The 17,463-nt window shown below is 38.7% G+C and overlaps 1 protein-coding gene across 2 annotated transcripts in view; it reads left to right on the top strand.

Annotated features, from left to right (window-relative positions):
• Window positions 1-17,463, top strand: part of LOC105067298 (guanine nucleotide-binding protein G(q) subunit alpha) — a 261,951-nt gene that overhangs the window by 205,099 nt on the left and 39,389 nt on the right. For both annotated transcript variants that reach the window (XM_074361734.1, XM_045515156.2), the window contains exon 5: window positions 727-856. In XM_074361734.1, coding sequence (XP_074217835.1) covers window positions 727-856 — 130 coding nt within the window. The remainder of the gene's footprint in view (window positions 1-726; window positions 857-17,463) is intronic.

The following is a 17,463-nucleotide window of genomic DNA, read 5'->3' as shown; positions in this document are numbered from 1 at the left end:
AGAGTCGACAGGTAAAAACAAATCCTTGAAATAGTTCAAATGGTGGACTCTTGTAACATCTTGATGTTTTATACACATTACTTCTAGCATGTTAGCAAGTTGATTTGTGCATAAGGGCTGCTGAACCGTGTTACCAATATGATCAGACTGTCCCAAATTATTGTGAATATTGGAAGGAAAAAAGAGCCCAAAAAGCTTACCCAACTGATGAAGATCAGTGGGGTTGTGTTTGCATTTAGTTGAAGCATCACCCATCCACATTGAAAAATACACTATCTTAAATCTTTTCAATGCATTTGCAGTCATTTCTAGCATCCTTGAGAAATACATGAGGATCTTCATTCTCATTTTCTAGGGAAAGAAACTGAAGTCAGTATTACCATTAGAGCTTAACACAAATAAAACTCATTTTGTTTCTGACTTTTTTGTGCTTAGTTAAATAAAACACTGCTTGGCTTGGCACAGGATTTTTTTTTTCTTTTTTACAAAGTTATAATTTTTATACACTTCAGGTAACTTTCTAATAACTGCAATGATTTATTACCCAGAATGTCTCAACCTTGATTCTTAGGTAACAGAAGATTAGTAGATGTTCAGTGAATATTAATTGAACTGACTTGGACTGTTTTCTTTAGAGAGTGTATTTCCTAAGTTTGTAAGTAAAGCTATACTTCTATTGACATTTTTCTTTATGTGCTATTAATATGCATGTTATTAACCTTGCAGAATGGTCGATGTAGGGGGCCAAAGGTCAGAGAGAAGAAAATGGATACACTGCTTTGAAAATGTCACCTCTATCATGTTTCTAGTAGCGCTTAGTGAATATGACCAAGTTCTCGTGGAGTCAGACAACGAGGTGAGTGCTCTTTGGACAGGCAATGGATTGTCATTTTAATACCTGATACAAGTTAATGAGAGGGTATGGGGTAAACTGACTTCATTGTTTTCTTGACTACCGATTTGGGGATTCACCAAAAATAACCCTATGGTAGTATGTGATATACTCAGAACAGTAAGCTTTTTGGTCCAACGTTCGAACAGGTTTGTGTGTTCAGGTCTGATTAGCCCCTATGTGATACTTTTAACACAGTGCAGAGGCTCTGAAAATGAAAATAACAAGGAAGTCCCTGGGCTAATCGTCCCATTATTTTACAGCCTTCTTCCTACAGGATGGAGTGGGGAGTGTTGAGAGTGAGTCAGCCTGTTTTGTTTTGTTTTCATTTTGCTTAAATCATTGTTTGTGTGATGGGTGGGTCCCAGAGAGTACTTACAACCTCTCTTGGCAAATGTGAGTGACTTTGCAGCTGGGCTCTAAATCAGTTTGTTTTGGAGCCAAGAAGTGTCCTGGGGATGTGTCCTTTGTGCTCTTATAGAAGTCTGTAGGCTATTGCATAACTTCATCCCTGTTAAGCGCTGAGTGATTGAAAAGATATCCCTGATATACCGACCTGGAGAACTGATTCAGTGTTGTGATCTTCTCTTTATTGCATGAAATTCTAACAAGTACAAATATGGGTTTTTAGGATGATCAAGTCCACATGGTGGGTCAGAGTTGATTGTGGAGGATAATTAAGGGGCTGAAAACTGACTTAAGAGCTGGAGTTCAGTGTGTGTGTTGAGGAAGTGGAGAAGACACCTTTGATACCATGTTAGAGGCAGAGTTTGCAGACTGACATGTCAATAGTAGGTGTTAAATATCCCTCTAATACAAGAAAAAGACGTGCAGTACCCCAATAGTTGATTAAAATAAGATCTAGCATATTAAAATGTACTTTAAATTTTGTACATTTGGGGGGTACACAAGAACTCTGGCTTCTTGGTCCTTTTTCAATATTTTAAGTTTTCTGCAAGTGTTAGTATCCCCATTCAAATACATATCCAATCCTCTGTAGGACTGATAAAGAGTTCATGAACCAATATCCCATAGAGCTGAGTTATCTATTGGTGCATTTCGAATCTTTCCTGGGTTACAAGTATATGGGCTTTTGAATCAATCGAAGTCCCCCTCCCCCCCAAATATCTTAGTATTTAAGGGACTTCTTTCTAACAGAGAGGTTTATCAGTTTATTAGCCATTTGCCTTTTGTAGCTATAATACAAAGTGCCTAAAAAGCATGCTAAGATACATGAAGACCAGTTACCAAGCTTTGAGTGAAGCAGTCACCACCAGAATTTTAGCTGTGACATCTCTATATGTATTTTGATCTTTGTATACTCCATAATCCTTGAGTGTAGTATTTTAAACATAGTATGTATTTTGGAAGCACACATAGACAACGTTTCTGATTTCTTTGAATGTTGAATCAAGACAAATTATTTTGAGGGCTCGTCTACTGTGTGCTCGGTAGCAGGGGACCTAAAGAGATAGGGAAATGGAAGGAAAAAAATCAACTTTGTCCTAAATTTAGGACCTCAGGGAAAAAGAGATGCTTTTGTCAGAATACAGTGTGGGGAAGGAAGGCCTTAGTTATGAGGGTCATTGTTTCTCCTCTTTAGTTTGCTGTCCAGTGAAATAGAATTTAAGACATTTTCAACTACAGAGAAGATGTAAGACACGCACATAATTTTCTTATGTCACTGTTTACATACAGCTAGAAGAAAACAAGTGTTTATCAATATACATTTTATATGAGATAAATGCATTATATTTATAAAGAAATATATTTTGATTTAATGCTACTCAGTTTACCACTCCGAAATTTGCAACTCATCAGCTAATTCTAGCACATAGATCCAGTGAAGTTTCCACATAATGCAAGTTTCCACAGTAGCTTGTCATTCAATGTATAGGCACTACGTCCATCTACAAATATTTTCCCAGTTTCTTTGATTCCTGTGGTGGTGCCTTACGCTACAGATTAAAACAATAAACCTATTATTTTTCATTAGAACTCCCTAATCACTTGGGAATATTTTTAAAACCTACCTTGTAATTTTATAGTGTTCTTTTCTCAGACCTCAAGTCAAGCCTGATGGTGTATTAGAGATGATCTTAAGCATAGTAAGGAAGAATACGGCTCATTAATTACTTCATCCATGTTAGCCACAGTCGTCACTGCTGGGAATTAGGAGACACTGTCAAAAGTAGTTTTCAATGTCAGGATGTAGTCCTTTATTCTTTTTTTTTTCTTCCAGTTATAATAATATATGAAAATGTCATTGCCTCTTACTTTCTCAAATCATTAAGAAAACTCAAAATTGTAGAATTCTGCTTACCCCAGATTTTCTGGGTTTGGTGAGACAAAGCTAAAATAAACTTCTAAAACATTTTGTTCTTGATTTTGAAATCTGATGTTCATAACTTTAATCCAAAGCAGACTTTGTTGTATGTTCCTTAATATATATTCGTGAGAAAAACCTGGGAATGGATACTGACAGCCTCCCTTTTATCTTGGGGGACTGTGGAAAATGCGTTGCAGACCACAAGCAAAAGCAGCCAAGGGAAATATTTTAGATTATTGCTTTTGCTTTTAATGTTTTAAAACTTTATGTATTCATCTTCAAAATGTTTATGTAGATATGCTTTTGTCCAAGAGTTTGGGGAATAAATTTCCTTATTTGTTTTCTCCAAGGAAGAAAATATATATTACCAAATAGTGGGTGAGAATAAACAGGGTTGGAGAGCTGCATTGATCTGCATATTCCTTTTGCTGTCTTAGTTTCCCTGGATAACACACCAGCGCGGAGCCAGCTCTTCTGCTGTAATTCTTTCATACATACATTTCAGTGCCCCTGAAAGCCCAGAGTGCACAAGGAGGCACTGGTGTAACGTATTTCAGCTTATCAGTGTGTGTCCAAACTGTCTTTTAGTCCTTACTTTTGTGGTTCTCTGTTACATGAATATTTGAGCACTCCTACAGAGTTGTGTCTCAGATACTGACTCAGTGACTGTCTGACGGATCAAGCTTTTTATAGAATCCCAAAGACTTAGACCTTTTTCTCCAACACTTTTCTTTTTGAATATACACTTCTAATTTATATTAATCCTTTTGGAATAGTCACAACCAATTGGGTTTTAGTTTTATTAAAAAATTGAGATAGTTCCCTGTACTGCAGGCCCTCCTTTGAGCCGGGATGGGTTCCTCAACATTGGTACCCATGAACGTTTATCCTTCAAATCTGATTCTTGGAGTTGCTCAGTTGATTTAGGGGGAAAAAAAAAAAGAACAGTGAGAGAGCTGATATTTAGAATACCTTAGCACTTTATGTCTGTTCAGAACTAATTTAAACCATTACTCATTTGGATCTCAGCAGCTGACCTCCCATGAAGTGAGACCAGCTTTGCTGAGGATACAGGAATGGAGAGATTAAGGCCCATGGCCAAGGTCACGCAGGGTCCCGTTCTCTGCCCTTCTAGACCAGCTTTCTTTCCCCTGCTTTATGGCATCTTCTAGAAGCTAAGGACAAAGGCAGAGGGAAAGCAAGAGGAGTTGTTAGAGGTGGCCGAGAGCTCAGCAGTAGAACGAAGACCCTGCCCTGCGGGGAGGTGAAACCCCTCTTGCCTGTCTAAGCTCTTGCTCTACCTACAGCAGGCCGGCCAGGGATCCTGTAGTAATTCAGAGTTCCTGAATTGTTCTTGTGATTTTAAACTATCTTAAATGTCTAAAAAACGCATTCCCTTCAGATGTTTATTTCTCCTCTAAGTTTTAAAATGAAGCCATTTTGAAGTTATTCAGCTGCAACCAAAGTCTGAACATTTTCTTTAAAAGTGTGAAACATGTACTTTGTTCCGCTCTAAAAACTCCAAGTGAGGTTTGGAAAAAAAAATTTTTTTCCGGATAGAATTCAACTTCAGTGGGGGAAGAGTGGCTAAAAATTGAGGAGAAGAAATTCGAACTCCAAAGGAAAGAGCTGAAGGAAACTTGTAAGTAGTTAAAGTAAGAGGTTAGGTTAAAATACCCGGTCTCAGGGGGACCCACCCTAGCCCTCCTTTATCGACTCCTAGTCACGTTATGACATCAGAAACTACATCTTGCTCCTGCGCCTTTAGTCTGCTTTTCTCAGAGTCATGACCTGGTTAACAAGAATATTCCTGAAAGACGCCCTACTTTTTTTGTATTTAACCCCCTTCCCATTTCCTCATTCCTTTGTTCGTTTTCAGCCACTTGTTTCTTCTTCAAACTCCTTCCCACACCCTTTTCATTCCCCGGCATTTCTATTTCCTCATGATTTTACTGCTTCTCAGTTTCTTTGTTCTTGTTGCTTAAAGGAAGCCAGAGCGAGGTTTTCTGATTACCATCCGTGAGTCTAAACCAGAGACCTGTCCTCAGTGCTGGTGAGGGTGTGGGGAAGCAGACACACGTGGACATGTTGCATGTGAATATCGGGACTCTTCTAAAGCTTTTATGTGGAACTCATGTTAGTTATAATCTGTGCAATAGGTTTGTTTGTTTGTTTAGCTAAATTATAGGAAAAAGATAACAAAAAAGTGTATTTGGTATAATCTGATTTATGCAATCACAAGTAATTATACACATACTATTACTATTATTATGGGGAAGATTATTAGCCTCCCCCCCCAAAAAAAGAAAAGAAGTTGGAAGATTTTCTGCCAAGACCAAGATGTAAAAAGTGACTGTCATTGTTGCGAGGTGACAGCATTACAAATAACTGAAATGATCCTTTTTTTAAAGTGAAATAAAGTAAGACTTCAGATGAGAGCTTTAGCTCTGCTGTTTACCAACTTTGTCCATTTGTCTTTTGAAATATCTTTTTTTTTTAACCAATTCATAGGTGCCCCTTACATTCTGGGTGTGAGCCTTTGTCATCTACATTGCAGGCATCTTTTCCACTCTGTAGCTTGCCATTTATCATCTTAATGGTGTTTTTTGATGAACAGAAGTTGTAAATTTTAATATAATAAAAATCTATCAAAATTTTCCTTTATACTACATGTTCGTGTGTGTGTGTCTGCATAATTGCAGGCACATAGTAGGATAAAATAAATCATCTGAGAAATCTGGATGAAAGGACAGTAAGAAGTGGAGGGTGAGATTAAGAATTGAAATACAGATCACACAGCCAGGTACCTTTCCTAGTGGTAGCCCGCAGATTTAGTCGAGCATCTCTTAGCAACCAAAGAAAAGAAGTAATCACGGTCTGTTACAAGGTTCACTGTGTCTGTTAAAAAAAAAAAAAAGTCAGTTTCTTTTGATACCAAGCCCTCCAAATGACAGCTCCTACAACTTTGTACAGAGATGCTGCGGGAGGTAGTAAATTATATCCATGGTGATACCTTTCCAGGAAACCATCAGAATTCATAAAGCCTTTTTCTTAGACTTTCCTCGGTCTAATATGGTGCCGTAACATCTAAACACACAGCTTGATGTAAGAATAAAATTGAGAAGAGCTAGGGAGGTGAATTTTGTTTACCTCTGTTTTTATAAACTATTTCAGTGATACAGGAGGCTATAAAATTATAGAGAACTTTAAACTTTTGACATACTTGCTTTAAATCTTTACTTTCACAGAAATAAAATGGTATAGCTACAATTAAAGTCCTTGTGTAAACTTCCCGAATTCATTTCTCTCCCTCCCCAGAAGCCACTGGCCTCAAGTTGACATTCATTATTCCTAAGCGCATTTTTTCACGGTTTTACTACGTGTGTGTGTGTTGGTAAGCTCTATGTAACATTGGATTCTAAATAGAGTGCAGGGGGAGGGGGAAGATAGAGCTCAGTGGTGGAGCTCGTGCTTGGCAAGCCCCTCAGGGTTTTCACAAGAGGTGGGGACTGAACAGTAGGAAGCCCCTTGGTGGCAGCAGCTGGGCGAGGGCAGGTTTTTTAATCTCTACATTTTTCAGGATTTTCTGACTTTCTCTCTCATTACTGATTTCTAGTTTAATTCCATTGTGATCTGAGAGCATACATTGTGGCATTTCTTAAATGTATTCAGGTATGTTTTATGACCCAAAATGTGGTCTATCTTGGTGAACGTTCCATGTGAGCTTGAGAAGAGTGTCTATTCTGCTGTGTTTGGATGCATTAGGCAGTAGATGTCAGTTATATCCAGTTGTTGGTGGTGCTATTGAGTTTAATTATGTCCTTACTGATCTTTTGCTGGCTGGATCTGTCCATTTCTGACAGAAGGATGTTGAAGTTCATATAATAGTGGATTTACCTGTTTTTCCTTGCAGCTATATCAGTTTTACCTTACATATTGTGACACTCGATTTTTAAGTGCATATATATTAAGGATTCTTACGTCTTCTTGGAGAATTGACCCCTTTACGTTTATGCAATACCCTTCTTTATCCCTGAGAACTTTCTTTGCTCTGAAGTTTGATCTGTCTGAAATTAATACAGCTACTTTAGCTTTATTTTGATTAGTGTTCATGTGGTTTATATTTCTTCGTCCATTTACCTTTAATCTACATGTGTCTGTATATTTAAAGTGAGTTTCTTGTAGACAGTATATAGTTGGTCTTGGTTTTTGATCCATGTTTACAATCTCTTTTTTAATTGGTGTATTTAGACCAATTACATTTAAAGTGATTATTGATATGGTTGGATCCATATCTGTCATATCTGATACTATTTTCTATCTGTTGCCCTTGTTCTTTATTGATGTTTTTGTCTGCTTTTCTACTTCGTGTGGTTTTTTTCTCTTGTGGTTTTAGTTGAACATTTTATGATTCCATTTTCTCTCCTTTCTTAGTGCATAGGTTGCATATATATATACATATTTATTTTAGTAGTTGCAGCTAGAGTTTGCAATGTGCACTTACAACGAGTACAGATCCACTTTCAGGTGACAGCATACCACTTCATGTGTAGTGTGAGTACTTACAGTAACAGAACAGTTGTAATTCCTCCCTTTCGTCTCTTGTATCATTGCTGTCATTCATTTCACTTACACGTTCATAATCAAATACACTATTGTATTACAATTTGGAGCAACCTGTTATCTGTTGGATCAATGAAGGGTAAGATAAACAAAAGTTTTTATTGGAGCTTCTGTTGTTCTTTTTCCATGTAGATCTGCATTTCTGACCTATATCATTTTCCTTCTCCCTGAAGGATTTCTTGCAAGGCGTATATACTGGCTGCAGGTTTTCTTAATTTTTGTTTGTCTGAGAAAGTCTTTATTTCTCCTTCACTTTTGAAGGATAATTTCATAGGGTACAGAATTCTGTGGTGGTCATTTTTTTCTCTCAACACTTTAAATATACCTTTTTTTTTTTTTTGATTCCACATATGAGTGATATCATATAGTATTTTTCCTTCTCTTTCTGGCTTACTTCACTTAGATTGACAATCTCTAGGTCCATCCATGTTGCTGCAAATGGCATTATTTTATTCTTTTTATGGCAAAGTAGTATTCCATTGGAGATGGTTACACCCTTTGATCTAATAATTTCACTTCTAGAGGTTTATGCTAATTGTTTAATTGGTTATAAGTCCCAAAGATGTGAGAAGATAATCCATCACAACATTGTGTATAACTGTGAACAATTGAAAACAACTAAATTATCCAGTAGTAGGAGATTGGTTAAAAAAATCTAAAAAGTAAAATACTATTTAGGTACTAAAAATGATGTAGATATATAACTAATACTCAATATAAAGTTGTTCTTTATATATGGGCATAAAGAAATAATTTCAAAATAACATGATTTTAAAAAATTTTTATGGTTGATTAATTTTAATGATTATTTTAGTATTTCATATTTTAATGATTTAAGTACATTTTAAAATGCATTTTATTTAATGATATAATACAGGTGTTTATTAGTGTGAAACTGTTAGCAGGGGTTATCTCTGAATTGCTGGATTAAGGGCAATTTTGATTTTGTGTTTTATTCATTTTACTTATCTGCATTTTCTAGTGTTTTTTGTGAACATATATACCATGTAGATTAAGAAATCATAGATATTTTTTAAGTTTAAGAAATTTTTTGTGGATGTGTGTATTAATTAAATCTGGTTCACTTTTTAAAAAAGGTTTTTAGGCAGCTTTTTCTTCTCCTAATTGCTTGAAGGAGTATGCAGTGGAGGTTCGGGTGAATGGAGAAATGAGTACAAACGGCCCCTCACAGATTCTCAGCCGCATTAGAAAACATGCATTTTCTGTCAGGTTACTGCAGATGTCTTCGACTGAGACAGCCTTTAGAGACAATGCAAATTAAGGAGTTCATTGAAGTAAGGGAGACAATTTCATGAAGCTGGGATTTATCTCAGCACTTGTTTGTTCATCTTAGATGGAGCAAATGCAGAGGGTTTAAAGCTCAAAATAAATAAAAGCTCTACACGGTAGATGGTCAAATGGAAATGCTGTCAGCTCAAAGCCACAGGAACCTGGGCCACTTCAGTGGCCAGATTTAACCAGCTGGGGTCTTGCTTGAGTACCATCTGATTCTCTTTTTTAAAAAGGAGAAGAATTTGTCTTTTAGTGGGGAATCTGCAGTTTATAAAACTTAAGACAGTTATCTGTGATTTTGCTCTTCTCTGGAAAAAATGGCACATTTGATGGAATACCAGGCTCAGTACTTACGAGGAGGTCCCGACTGCATGAGATTTCAAGACTAGATTAAGATCCCGAGGCATGAATAGCTGTCATTCTCTAAATTTCTTCTGCTGCCTTTGTTAATTCTGCCACCGTGACATCTCCAGTATGTTCTGACCCATGAGTGTCTGAAGAAATGAATGAAAGCAGTATTTATTTTTTGAATTACCAACTCTTTTGATGTGAATTGTCTCTTTAAAATAGGAATAAGAGAACAGGCATTTCTCTTTTGGGGACATTGGAAGACCGTCCCTCAAGAGGCAGCAGGGAAGTAGGAAGTAGAAAGAATCCTGCTTTGAATTGCAGCTCTACCCTTTCAAGCTGGGTAATCTTGAACAAATTAATATCCCCATGCTCCCTTTTAATGTACAAAATGAGGATGTTACTTGTCTCAGAGTGTCATGAGGATTATTAAAAATAACATGTAAACTTATTGGAGAACATAGATGTCTGTTCAGCAGATGATAGTTCATACTGTCAATAATGGTGAAGGAAATGCTGTTACAACTTTTATTTCCAAGCGTCATCATCTGTGGCTAATTCTGTAGAGATGAAATCTTTGAGAGAACTCTTTGATTCGCCATTTAAGCCTTATAGCCAGAGTAATAGATCTAATTGATACTTATTTGGTCTATAAGATGAAAACATGGGGAAAAGTGTGATTTGTGTAACTGTTGAAAAGGGGAGGGGACAGGGGGCGCTTTAGTTTAAGAAAAATTCCTTTCAGAATAACAGAAGGAAAAGGTTTTAAAATGCAAAAAGAAAGAAACTGCAGTCAATACGCCTTTTAAGAGAAAGCTATTCATATTCATAACATATTTGTTATCTGCTTATATGTTTTGCTTATTATAGTGTTTATTTTAGTCGTTACTTTGGAGTTGAAAAAAAGACAAAAATTCTTGCAAACTTAACTCAGGCACATAATGGCTCATGCAACTGGGAAGCTGCCTTAGAGGCTCCTTGAACAGGGGATTTGGTTGGAAGTTTCTCTTTTTCTCCTCAAACCATCCCGAATCACATCTTCGCGGTTTAGCAACTTAAGAGAAAAGGAAGTTTCCACTCCAACTCCAAATTGAAACTCTCAAGGAAGCGGGTGATACAGTATGTTGATTGACTCAGTATAAGTTAACATTGGCCTAGTGGTCCAGGGGCACATTGGATTTCCAGAAGACTAGGGGATTGTGGAGGAAAGCACACCTGGCAGAGAAGAATAATAGCCACTAAAACAGTGTGATTTCAACACATCAGTGAGTTGGAACCATTGTTGGGTTGTGAATTCCATATGGTGGGTCATGAGCAGTATCTTTTAAAAATTAATTGGGATAGACTTAAATGTAATTTAATCAAAACTATCAAAGAATATCACAGCCAAAATTATGATTTCTTGAAACTTTTGTTTCCATTATACTTGTGTGTGTGTGTGTGTGTGTGTGTGTGTGTGTGTGTGTGTGTGTGTGTCTGGATTAAGTGCAATATATTTGTTCATGTGGATTGCAATTTAGAAAGATTCCAGCTCTACACTGCACAATGCTCTTCACTGATAACTGTCCTTGATGGGAGGGTCGGGCAGTCTGCTTGTTACTGAGATCTCACTCTCCATCCCAACCTAGACATAGGGAGAGTAGTGAGTTTGGAGTAGCACACAGCAGCAGATGGGACATAGTTGCTCCCCAACCTCCCAGTCAACAGAGTTGGGTTTTTATTTTGTTTTGGGGGCACATTTTTTCCTTGTGACTCAGTTTAAGGTAAAATTAGTAATCATCAGAAACAGCTGCAGCCATAAATTCTGCTTAGTTTGTATGTCTTAAAATACAAAATCTCATCCACTAACAGGGCCATCTTCACAGGTTGTACCACCACCTACAGTCACACAGGGCCCCGCTCTTGGTTTAATGCTCTGATGTCACCAGCTTAGTTTTTCAGCCATGCATTTTTGTTTTGACCTGGGCTCTGCAAATTACGTAGCCAGTCCTGTCCACTACACAGCAAACTGAGGGATGGGTCGTTTGAGTCATTTTTGCCCCCACCCAGAGAGCCATACACATCCTTAGGTCTCACGGGTGCTCAAGGGGCATGTGATAATGACAAGAGGAATGTATCTTTAATTCTCCGTTAAACTTGGTTTCACCCGATGCCTCTTAGTTTTAATTCTTTTTTAAAAAAAAAAGACACTAAATGTGCTCTTCCTAATTCATGTGCAGCATGTTAATACTGTAATTAGCAGCTGATTTCCTGCCACACTCCCCCAATGGTGCCAGGCTGATGTGCCCAGTGAGGTCAGGCTGAAACTAATCACTGAACCTGTGGCAGCCCAAACTTATGTTTAATGTATGTCCCATGTCTCCCCATCCCCTCACTGGCCCTGCATCCTTTAAATAGGCTGTCAACTTACTAAAAGGGAAGAGACAGCATCGAATTTAAAAGGGCTTGCACACAGGTTATGTATTCATTAAACTGTTTCTAACATACAGTGTCATAGTGTTCCTAACATACGCCAGGGCTTCCTTCTCACCTGAGAGTTGTCCACAGAACTGAGATAATAGCTAGACCCACCCCACCCCTAACACCCCACCAAGAAAATCCCCACTGATGAAAAACTATGGAAGAACCAGGGGAGGCCATGTTTTATTTTTCGTAACCTGAAAAATAAAAATCTTAAAACAGGTTTATCTTTGCTTTGTGATTACATTTCCAAATTGCCCAGCGTGCAGGAAGAGTCCCTTTGTCACAGATGTAAAACATCTGTGTGTAATAATCTTTTGTTTCAGAGTCACTAAAATGACCAGTGGTTCCATGCCTTAAGTTGCTTTCCCACTGAGAAGGGAGGTCTCACCTGAGGTCTTACTTGGAACTTGTCAAACCAAAAGGACAAGCTCCTAAGATTCTGGAGCTGGAATTTAGGGCCATTTGATCTATGCGGCTAAGTGATTCCCAGGTTGGAATTTCAGATGCTAGCTCACACAGAAGTAGAGCTCTTTCAGTGGGGAAGACAGCAGTGAAAGAAAACCAGGGGGAGGAGGCCTTTTCTGACAAAGGCCTGTTGTTGACACGAATAATAAGCTCCCTGTTTTTTGAGTCTGGCAGGCTGTGGCCTCTGGTTTGATTTGAGATTATGTTTTTAGGGGGTCCTGGCATGTAAAGTGAAGTATTTACCTGCCTTTCCACACATCCTCCAAGCAGTAAGCATATTATAAATGAACCAACATCTAACTGGATAGAAAAAAATCATTCTATTCATTAGACGATGAATGAAGGTTCATTAATAGATGTCATCTTTTCCTCTGTCATCTCGAGAGTGCCTTTTAAAACACTAAAGATAAATTTAAACCCAACCTTTTTGAATGAGAAACATCACTCCACACACTGAAATTAACATAGATTTCTTAATATTCCAGACCAGATGCTAAATTCTAAAACTAACCTGAAATGTCTCAAGTTGTGCCAATCATTTTTCCAGTTACTCAGTCCCGTTAACCAGCGTGAATCGTCATGAGGAGAAACAAGTGCTTGTTGGTATTTCATTACTCAGGTGCAGAGTCCCCATTAGAAGTGTCTCTTCACCTTTTATACAGAGAAGAGGTAATTTTTACTGGAATTATTACAACCCGTGTTCTTCTTTGGAGAGTGTAACGGTCCCAGTAGATGAGAAGCTCCTGCATTCTCCCTGGACCTTCCGCCCGCCTGGGAGCGAGAGCTGCGTGAGTGTCCAGCCTCTTCTCTCCAGCAGCTGCGTCCCCTTTCTGTGTTGTTTGGCAGATTTGTCCTTGTTGAGCTGTTTAATACAGGGTGCTACTCCAGTGGGGTTTAAGGGACAAAAGCCAACTTTGCTTCCTGGTTTCCAGGGCAACACAGGTCCTTGTTTTCAAAAGCTACAACCCCAGAACATTAAAACTCAACGAATTCCCTGCATTTGGAGGATATTTGGGGGCTTATTCTCGTTCAGAAGGAGCAAATGGAAGAGGGGGCACCATGACTTCAAGATCAGCAGTCTTGATCAAACGTCAGGTTGGGCTGAAGGGTGATAAAGAAGGTGACAGGTTTTGCCTAGGAAATCAGATGAAAATGGACCAGTTTGAGATCCATATTGTTCGTTCTCCTTTAGGCAGCTTTTGTTGTCTTCAAAAAATAGGGAGATTTCTCTTTAGACATTAATATCCTTATTCCATTTTATCAAATTGTGCTGGAAGTTCTTGAGGAAATCCGATAAGAGTTACTGTCATTGTTTCACTTTTGAGCATTTAGTCTTGTATCCTGGCTCATACCATTTGTTAATAGTTTCAGTGTAGATCTGAATTCCTTAGTGAGATTATAGGCTTCTTGGCAAGAATAGCCAGTGATGGATATTGGCAGAGCAGCTGACCACCTACGTGGTATGTTTACAGCAGTGGTTCTCTACTGGGCTGGGGGAGGCTGTTTTGCCCCCCAGGGCACATTTGCCAATGTCTAGAGACGTCTTTCAGTCTCACAGTTGGAGGGGTGCTACTGGCATGTAGTGGGAAAGGTCAGGGTTCTGCTAAACATCCTACAGTACACAGAACAGCCCCCCAGAAGGAAGAATTATCCTGCTCCAAATGTCAATAGAGCCATGTTTCAAAAACCCTGCTTTAGAGGAACTCTGAGGACCACCACACCTTCCCCCCTAGTTTGCCCCCTGCCAGCTCATGGATGTCAAGAACTCCAAAGTTAGAGCGAGGCTCCTGCATTTGGCTTGTCAGACCCAGTTAAAATGCCAATATACACCAAGCTTCCCCTGACACATGTAAATTAGGATCATGTCATTTGCCCAGTATCTCTTTCCAAAGGTAGATTTTGTAGAGCTAGATTAAGTACAGGAGCTCAGAGAGTACTTCAGATGGGAAAGGCCCTGGGAAGGGCTTACTGAAGCCTAAAATTAATCGAATTAATTTTTGCAAAGGACAGCCATTCCTTTGTAGCCACCCCCAGAGAGGCCCCATGCAACCACCTCGTTGAAAACAAGAGCAAAGGGCACTCACTCAGAGTCAGTCACTCTGACAGAGTCCGGTCCCTTCCAGCAAAGGCCACCCCAGCTGTCACCAGTTTACCCTGCTCTTGGGCTGCAGACTGTGGCAGCAAAACTGCATAACCCGCACTCCAGGCATCCGAATGCCATCGCCTGATGTCCCCTGGCGCTGAGCCCAGCCTGGAACGGAGTGAGCATTCGCACGTTTAGCACCTCTCCCTTCCAGATCAGACTCAAAGAAAGGGACACTCCGATGTCTCATCGAATGTGCATTATCTATTAGTTGAAAATCACAGAGGGCAATCATGTTTATTTTCTTTCTCCCAGATTCTTAAAAGTATACCTTCCCCTTTTGAAAGTATTTCAACAGTTACCAAGGACAGCTCACTCTTTCCGTATGTATTTTGAGTTAATGATGTAGTATATATGAACTCTAAACCACTGAAAGAGAACTGCGGAAAAATTAAAAACAAGTTTTAAGGGAACAAGGAAGAGTTTTTCTTCTCTAAAAAGCTTCATTCTCTGCTTCATGCTGATACCAATTTTGTACTGTAGTGAAAAATATATAACCTTTACCATTTTTAAAGTGTACAGTTCAGTGGTATTAAGAATATTCACAGTCTCGTGCAGCCATCACCACCCATCCATCTCCAGAATTTTTTCATCTTTGCAAATCGAAACTGAACGCGTTAAGCAGTAACTCCCACTTCCCCTTTCTCCCAGCCCCTGACAACCAGCATTCTATTTTCTGTCTCTAGGAATTTGACTATTCTAGGTATTTTGTAAGCAGAATCATACAGTATTTGTCCTTTTTTGACTGACTTATTTTGCTTAGCATAATGTCTTCAAGGTTCATCCAGATAGCATCCATGTAGCCATTTCCTTTTTTAAGGCTGACTGATAATTTCATTGTATGTATCATATACCACATTCCTTTCATCCTTTTACCCATCAGTGGACATTTGGGTTGTTTCTACTTTATGGCTATTTCAGTAATGCTGCTGTGAAATGCGTATATAAATATTTGTTCAAGTTCTTGCTTTCAATTCTTCTACCCAAAAGTGGAATTGCTAGGTTATATGGAAGTTCTCTTTTTAATTTTTTGAGGCCACCATACTGTTTTTCATAGTGGCTGTACCATATTATATTCCCACCAGCAATGTATAAGGGTTCCACTGTATCCTTGCCCAACACTTACTGGTTTGGGTTTGGGTTTGTTTTTTATGATAGCAATCCTAATAGATATGAAGTGGATCTCACTGTGATTTTGATCTCCCTAATGATTAGTAATGTTGAACATCTTTTTAATGTGCTTATTGGCCATTTGTACATCTATTGAGAAATGTCTTTTCAGTTCCTTTGAATCAGGTTTTTTGGTTGCTGTTGACTTGTAAAAGTTACTTTATAGTCCAGACTATATTATTTGCAAATATTTCTTCCACTTCATAGGTAATATCAACTTCTTGAAGTCATTTTTCTAGCATGCCAGTAATGGCCCTCAGTAATGAGAAGATAGATTCTCATATGTCAATGGTAGTTATTTTTGACCCTTGCATAAGATTGTATATATGACCTTTGGATGTCCTTCCAGTCATTTGTTGTTGTTGTTGTTGTTTTAATAGATAAACAGTTCTTTTTAGAATTGGAATTTTTATTACTCTTGGCTACTCAAGTCAGCCAAACGTCCACTAGGTGGTACTGTAGCCACAGCAAGGAGCATTTGCACAAAGCTGAAGGTAAACTCCAAAGTTGTCCAAAGACTTGTTGCTTCACAAAAATACAGTATTTGTGTCGACCTGAATAAACTGATCACATTTATAAAACATTAGAGCTGAAGGTTAGAGTTCATCTATTTTGAGCTCCTTATAAAATGAAAAAATTGGGATCCCACGAGGTTAAGTGACTTGCCCAGTGTCCCTGCTAATTACCAATGAAGCCAGACTTCCACTCAGGGTTGCTGCTCCTCTCCTGGTACTTAATCTCAGTCCCTATGTTGCCGCTGCTCACTGTTACAAAGGCTTCCCAGAGTGCCCTAGAGTGTGCTCCAGCCGGGTTGGTACAGCTCCTTCCACGAGGAAAAGAAACTGCAGGTGTGAGCACGACGCTGTACTGCTCTTGGGCGACAGCTAAGGAAGACAGAATTCCACTAGTTTACCCATTAATCCTGGGAAAATCATTTCACATCCAAGTCTTGGTACCCTCATTATTAAATTAAAGAGGTTGCATTCAGCTTATGCAGAAGCCCCTCAAGCTCTGCATTATGTAAACATTGAGTCTGGAGGCCTAATGTTTTCCTGACTTTCTAGTTTGGGAACAGCTTCGTATTTCTTTTTCCACAGTAAAATGATGTGAATTCCAATTTACCTTTTCACGCGGCCTGGGATGAAATCTTGGCATCCGCTAACCATTTTAAATCTTTTTGCAACTTTTGCTTTTGCTAGTGTTGGTACTAAACAGTACCTATAATACATAAGCCTGCGATTAAAACAGAACTACTAACAAAATCCTACTATTTTATAGCAATGTATTGCAGAAAGTATAAAAGTAGGATTTGCAGGGAACATTTATATAGGTTTCCCGGAGCAGCTTGCAGTGCTCAAGGTTGCTAAGCATTTCCAGATTTTCACACACTGTTTCTCACCTGTCTTCCCCTAAGTAAATTGCGGCCGCATTGCCAGTGTGCACTGCTCTTGACTTCATGTCTGTCTGTTTACAGGATCATCCCACCAGACAGGGCATCTCGACTCCTTGTACAGCTCAGTAATGTTTAGAGTCACAGTTTTTATTTATTTATAATGCATGTAAATGATACCTCTTCACATTTGATCTATCACAATACAGTAATCCCTCACCAAATTTAGAGTTACCTTCCCGAAAAGTACAGCAATCAAGCAAAATCACAGAAGGCAAGATCATTGCCTCACAGAAGACAGGGCTAGGGGGACAACAGTTTAAATGGCTTTGCACATAGAATATTAT

This window comes from Camelus bactrianus, chromosome 4, assembly GCF_048773025.1.
Source record: "Camelus bactrianus isolate YW-2024 breed Bactrian camel chromosome 4, ASM4877302v1, whole genome shotgun sequence".
In the NCBI taxonomy this organism is placed as follows: Eukaryota; Metazoa; Chordata; class Mammalia; order Artiodactyla; family Camelidae; genus Camelus; species Camelus bactrianus.
Note: the sequence above shows the minus strand (reverse complement) of the source record. Positions and strands in the feature narration are given on the sequence as shown.